Source organism: Arachis ipaensis, chromosome B07 (genome assembly GCF_000816755.2).
Source record: "Arachis ipaensis cultivar K30076 chromosome B07, Araip1.1, whole genome shotgun sequence".
Classification (NCBI taxonomy): Eukaryota; Viridiplantae; Streptophyta; class Magnoliopsida; order Fabales; family Fabaceae; genus Arachis; species Arachis ipaensis.
The window spans coordinates 52,581,215-52,588,139 of NC_029791.2; the positions used below are offsets into that span (position 1 = coordinate 52,581,215).

Below are 6,925 nucleotides of genomic sequence, written 5' to 3' on the forward strand. Positions count from 1 at the left end.
AGTTATTCAATGGTCGAACATTGATGGTTATCATTGAATGTGCAAAGTAGAGTATTGAAGACATTACTCCAAACAGACCAGAAATATGTTCAATCAAACTTTTAGAGCAAACATTTTACACTTTTAAACTAGTAAAGAGTAGTAAATAAAATAAGAAAAGAAATCATACTTCTGGAAATAGATTGGGACACTCTGCAATGTGACGAGCAAGATTGACAGATGCAGGTAAGGTTGGAGCCTCTCCCATAGTGATGTTGTTAAAATAGAAAGCAGCCAAATTATCAACAGCAGACGCACACTGTGACCGGAAATTGGAAAGATTAGCAACCTCACAAGAAAGCAAAAGAACAATTGCATAGCCTTCTCCAAAAAGGTAGAGTCAGCTACATGTAAAAGAAAAACTGTGTCTAATCATAAAATATGTTCATAGAGAAGTAATTTAAATCCTAATCCTTGAGAAACCAAAAGAAACATTGAAATAAAATGAGATACTCTAAAGAAACAAGGATGCAAATAAGAAATAGCAAGCCATAACCTGTGATGAGATACTCGTATCCAGGCCTTTAAGTCCAGATTCAAGGGACCCAACTATATGCATGAAAGTGTTTGTGTCCAAGTTTAATATGAAAGTAAGGTGGCTGTTGAACAAAACCTCCAGTAAGGCAAAATATGCTCTTGTTAGCTGCATAAAACCAAAAACTATGTAAGATTCACCTTAAAAATGTTTGGTATAATTCCTTTAATTATTAATTATACACGGAATCTTTGTTTTTATACCCATCGTCATGCACTAAAATATAATATGAAGAATACGGAATATAAATTATAATAAAGGACAAGAAAATAGTTCTCATACCTTTCGATAAGCCAATATATCAGACAAAGGAATTGACAGTGTCATCTTTAGAGAAGCATCTAGTGCATCAGACAGTGCTCTGTCACCATATAATTCAAATACTCCGAAGTTGACATAATTTCCTGAAAGGGCTGTCATTTGGCAAAATACAATACCATTAAGGATTTAGGCCTCACTGCAATACCATTAATTTAGAGTTTCAGGACAGTTAGAAACCAAGACAACCCAAGGCCCCACATGCCACAGAATTTCTTTCTTAGTTTCATTGCAAGAGTTATCATAATTTTTTTGCCAAGTTCAGTTGGAAGTTGAAGCCATGTTAAGTAGAGCATATTGGAAAATAGTGTGGTAACTTTTTCCATCTTTTGTGGCGGTAGAAAAAATGTAGGCAACTTGGTATTTGTTGTTCAGTTAGATAATAGGATGGAACTTAGTATTGTTCAGTTAGATAATAGGATGGAGGATGTAATTTATTCACCGTCCCAAGTATGTAGTCAATATACCAAAGAAATCATGTCAAACTAAGTACATTTAGAGAGATATGAATGTAGATTTGCTAGTGAAAAATAGACATTCAAAAAAATCATTCAAAGAACTCGTTAAGTTATATAACAAAAAAAATGACAGTTACTGTAACTTCCAAGCACAGCCAATAAAATTAAGGTGGAAAACTAAACCATGGATGAGAATAAGAAGAACCCAAAAGAGTGGGTTTCACCTCTTGCCAGAATTGTCAAACATATCCATATTCCTTTGTACTTGTATGTATATATATCAGCAGCATTGGGAAGAGACAAAACCCTTGATCCATAAGCAACAATCAGTTTACTGACTTCTCGGAAGAGAAGTATGCCATTGGGAGAAGAAGAGTCAAATGTCAAACGTTGAGCTTTATTTAGCACAAACTCGGCCATGAACTTCAACAATGGGGTGGTAACCTGAAGAAACAAGCAAGCCTCATCAGCCCGGAGGGCCGGGTGGGGGTTGGGGGGATTATGAACATTCAAAGAAAGAAAAGGGGTAAAATAAACAAAAACAAAACAAAACAAAAAATAAAAAAGAAAAGAAAAGATAATATCCAATTCGGTTATATTATTGATTTACATTTCTATTAGTAGCATCACCAAATCTGAATGCATGATATCCAGAAGAAACACAATGGCGAGTGCTGTATCTTTATAATAGTTTTGGTGCAGAAATTTAAGGAAAAAAAATTGGTGGAAACATCAAACATGAAGTCTTTTCAATCCTTTTCCACATTTATCTGGAGCAAGACAATCCCATCATACAAGGTACATCTTTGTTCCTAAACCCAATATTGGATATGGTTGAGTTTATGACTTTGGCTCAGTAGTCCAAGCTGTTTCAAGGGAGGTGATATCTCTGTTTAAGCAGAAACCTTCTGCAAATTTGCTGTATTGTTGAGTTTTTCCTGCTTCCTGTGTTGTTATTTTTCCATTTTTAGGATCTTTTTATCCATCCACTAATTTCCCTTTTCTCTTGCATTAATTTCTATCAAAGAAATAGGACCCTCCACATATGACCCATGACCAAAGTCAAAGTATATGGAAGAAGTTAACAAAGGAATGAACAGAATGCAGCTATGAGAGGAATACATGTATGAGGGGTGTGAGGCATGAGGGGGGAGTTCAACTTGGTGAAATTCATTAGTAGATACCTGAGCATCTCAAAAGCTCCACAACACATCAACATTCTTTGCTAATTAATACATGCAACTATCCTTATTTCTCTAGTTTCACTTTCACACACTAATTCCAGATAAGCTCCATTAGTATACAGTACTTGATTCTTCCATTTCCTTTACCTAATACCAGTTCCTAACAATTCCAATCCAAAAATTCCAACGGCTTTAGATAAATAGGCAGGGATAGACTTGCAAGTACAACTACAGTTCTTTCACCAAGGACTGTGATTAGCAAAAGCCAGATTAGCAGTTAAACACTCATTATTTGCATATAGATGTTTTGCCCATGATCTAAGTTTGATTCTCTGTAGACTGACCAGCACAATGCTCTTTATTCTATATCAACCCAGGCCAAACATCTTTCTATTAAGAAAATATTGGTAATAGACTGCTAAAAATATAATTGCAAATCTCATTCCAATTTGAGAAATGCCAATAGTCTAATACACCATTATCACCAAGAAATAACCTCAAAGCAAGAGTCAGAAGCAGCAGCCACATTTGCATCAGTGAACCTCCAGAAGAGCTACACCAAATGGCTGTGCCTTCCGTATGAACACAGCCACGGTCATTTGTGGAGCTCCTGGCCTCCCATAAAAGCTAAGATCATCTCCTTGGATACATATAATTATGAACACTATAACTACTTACTTCTTTTGTGCCTAATAATGCTAACACTAAAACCATACATGAGTCATGACAGGAAACTAGATGCTTAAGTGTGTCCAAAACCACCATTACATGTCTAGCTGATCAAATGTATAAAAGTTTAAAAAAATATGACAAAAAGGGAAAAAAAGAAGACAGTTGCTGTCAACGAGATTGGCAAACAGAAAATAGTCCACGTTATGATATTATGTAGTAATTCCTGTGCTACACTAGCATCTGTAGAATGAGAGTACTAAAACTAACCATTTAATATGCATTAAGGTACCAAAATTGCAAGTATGCTCCATTACCTCTGGGGTGTCTGTCCAATGCGAGATGCCTTTTAAAAGTAGAGGCATGTGCACAGGGTACAACCAATCAAATAGAAGGCCATAAGTTCGGCGGCTAGGAAAAACAAACAGGTCAGTTTTATTTGCTTTCCTCATCTTAAATAATAGAACAAGCACAAGTACCAACCTATTTGTAGCCATTGCAATTCCTCTAAGGTCCCGCATCAAACCAACAAGTGCAAACTTGACAGCATCTGTTCGAAACATAGAATCAGGAGTTGATTCCAAACTGAGAAAAACCTGAAACACAAAGCAACATATGCTGTCTTCACCCAGAACACAAAGGCTTAACCAATTAATTATAAGAAAAAAATTAAGCTAGATGCCATAATTAGTTAAATAAAATAACAAAAGAATTATTACTTCTTATACTGCACTCACGAATAACCTAGAGGATAGTAGAAATGGCTACAATTGAATCAGCATTGACTCATCAAGAATGAATTAGATACTGAGATGAAAACTGAATATGCAAGCATATTACGAGTATTTGTGATAAAGTACCTGCTGGAGTGGATCCATTGAAGATTTAAATTTCACAGGGCTATCCTCCATGAAAATCAGCCAGCCAATAGTGTAATAGAAAGTCGTTCTGCTGCGAGAACATCTCTTGGCTTCTAAAAATGGAAAGTGTTCTCTCTGAAAAATTTTAATAAGAATTAGAACAAATACGTAGAGGAATCTACTTCTATGCAAGAAAAAATAGAAAATTATGAGCACAAAGAAGCAAAATAAACACATTAAGAAAAGATAAGAATGCAACATTATTGTCGATTGCCTCAAAGACTAAAGTAATTTGTAGTTATATTTTATTTTATTTTAAATGGAATGGAACTTCAACAGAAAGAAGAGGGGAGGTGTGGCTGAATTGAATAGCTCAAATCAGAGATAACATAGTGCATCAGAAAGTAAAATTGTAGCAGGACTGCCCCACTCTTTATCAATCCGAAAACAGCAACTTCTTTGAAACAAGCATCTGCAGACCTCTAGAGAGCTACCAAAACAACATCGAACCAAAGCTGAGGCAGAGACATGCAGAAAAATGCTTAAGATGGAGCTGGAAGAAATCTCATGTGAAGAGGAAACCGTTTAGCAAGAAAGAAATTTGGCCATCGAGTCCCTCTACAATGTGTCCATATTTTTCTAGCAATTTATATGATTTTGGAAGATAAATACTAAATCATACAATAGAAATTGAGTAACTAAGAAAATAGATAACCTACTGTATGATTGGCAACAATAAATTTCACTGTGTCCAACTTCAGAAGTAGTTTTCCAGTCATATATCTGTCAAAAAAGATAGTGTACATCAGCAAATTTAGGTGGATTGTCTTAACCACAAAAAGGAGGTTGCTAATATTCTTCGATTCAGTTAAAACTAACCCAGATGCAAGATCCAAGAACAGACTCAAGGTTTGATCAATGACCTCTTCAGACTGAAACGACACACTAAAAGTGTGTTAAATCACTATAGAACTCAAAAATATAAGACAAACATATCTTGTGCACAACAAATGCACCTCTGTATAGCACTTAAGGTTAGTTGCAATCTTGCCAATGATCACATTCAACATCAACAGATGATCGTGAAGGCCAAGAAGCTCTGATAATCTGGCATATAACTGCTGCAACACAAAATAATACATCAAAAATACACAGGGACCTAAATTTATTTTGTTATTTCTTATTGTCAGTAACTGCTAGTGTATAACCTTGGACGAATGCATGGCCTGATCCCCAACATAAGACTTTCGGAAATGCTGAAAGAAAGTAAGAATTGCCCTATCAAGTCTTTGTTTGCTTACTTCACCATATCTCTGTCAAATGGCGGTAAAATGAGCAAATAAGAAAATTCCAAAGCATAGCATATAGCCACATTCACTATCAAGGAAAACAAAAAGGAAAAATAATAAAACCAACGAGAAAACGGTTTTATATTTAACATGCCTAAGCTTGAAGCATAGATCATCTAAGCTTGTGCTGAAATTCAAATTTTATTTGTGGGGGATAAACTACCATTTCTATCCATGAATGTTCAAAGCGCTGACAAATCTACCCACGAGAAAACGAAACTAACCTTATACCCATAAAAGATGGGTTTCTCTTGACAAAACTATCCAAACTCTAAAAAATCATTTAAAATCCTCAAATTACCCTCTGACCTGACCTAACCTAATCCAACTCTAATTCTACTCCACCCCAATCTCCAATTCCCGATCCACCACCACCACTCACCGAATAGAAGCACATCCATAGGCAGGGTTTTGCTTCATGTCAAGGGCTTGAAAGCCATTGCTCCACTGACTGAGCAGGTCCGAGAGAAAGAGTTCTGGCTTCGTGGGGTAGGCGAATTATTTCTTGCTTAAAGAGATCAGTGCATTTAACATTAATTTGGTTTTTCTGTTGTGCTAAATCAAGCTTTTCTTTTTGCTATCGACACCAATTGTGGATTTTCATTTTTGTGACCAGCTAGAATAGTTATAGAAGGTAGAGATTACTGTGTTAAAATGTTTTTCCCCATCGAAGTGGTTGCATTGTAAACTTTGGGCGTTAATGTTAATAACTTAATATACCAACCAATCTGTTCATATCAGGTTATATGCACTTAACATAGAGAGTGGTTTGAGCTTGGAATTATGTCGTGCCAGAAAATTTTGAAAGATGTTAAAGACAATTGAGGCACATCTACTGCATAAGAAACTGAACAAGAAAAAATGTAGAGATGGTGTAGAGAACCACGGAAGTGAACCGTGGGAAGCACAAGGTAGGACTGGTGGTGGTGACAGTAGTGGTCTAGTAGAAGATTGGAGATTGGAGGTGAAAGAAGATTACAGTTGGGGTATGGTTAGGTTAGAGGATAATTTGGGGATTTTTTTTTTAAATGGTTTTTTAGAGTTTGTGTAGTTTTGTCAAGAAAATCCCATCTTTCATGGGTATAAGATTAGTTTTGCTTTTTCGTGAATAGATTTGTCAACATTCTGATCATCCGTGGATAGAAATAGTAGTTTATCCTTAGTTGTGGTGTGGTGGTTGGATGGGTTGGGGGAACACTTGAACACTAGAGCTTCTAGTAATACAATCTGATACCACATCTTGAATCATATCTCTCAAAAGTCTAAGCTACTAGGTATTTGACACAGATGATTTTATATCCAAGATTTACAATGTGCATGAGGTGTACAAAGTGTGCACATCATTTGTCATACAACGATGTTAAATACTTAAAAAAGTAGAGTAAAAGCCTATTTCAGTCCTGACAACTCAAAGTAAGGATGCCTGAATTGTACTAATTAGAAATTGTAGAATGGAGCCAAACTATCTCTAACATGTATTGCATTCATAGTTGCCTCTTGTTCCTTTATCATC

General features: G+C 35.8%; 1 protein-coding gene across 7 annotated transcripts in view; it reads right to left on the reverse strand.

The window, feature by feature from the left end:
• The window catches only part of LOC107608819 (exportin-7-A), a 16,633-nt gene that overhangs the window by 1,704 nt on the left and 8,004 nt on the right, over positions 1 to 6,925 (reverse strand). For 4 of the 7 annotated variants that reach the window (XR_002349931.1, XR_002349930.1, XM_021105866.1 and 1 more), the window contains 11 exons: positions 5,272 to 5,376; positions 5,080 to 5,184; positions 4,943 to 4,995; positions 4,783 to 4,846; positions 4,064 to 4,198; positions 3,687 to 3,799; positions 3,521 to 3,614; positions 1,575 to 1,794; positions 857 to 987; positions 536 to 682; positions 170 to 298 (listed from right to left, as the gene is read on the reverse strand). Coding sequence is in view for 5 of the 7 variants with exons in the window: in XM_021105866.1 (XP_020961525.1) it covers positions 170 to 298; positions 536 to 682; positions 857 to 987; positions 1,575 to 1,794; positions 3,521 to 3,614; positions 3,687 to 3,799; positions 4,064 to 4,198; positions 4,783 to 4,846; positions 4,943 to 4,995; positions 5,080 to 5,184; positions 5,272 to 5,376 (1,296 nt within the window). In the remaining 2 variants the exon portion in view is untranslated. The remainder of the gene's footprint in view (positions 1 to 169; positions 299 to 535; positions 683 to 856; positions 988 to 1,574; positions 1,795 to 3,520; positions 3,615 to 3,686; positions 3,800 to 4,063; positions 4,199 to 4,782; positions 4,847 to 4,942; positions 4,996 to 5,079; positions 5,185 to 5,271; positions 5,377 to 6,925) is intronic. The other 3 variants (XM_021105865.1, XM_021105864.1, XM_016310555.2) reach the window with 3 other exon arrangements.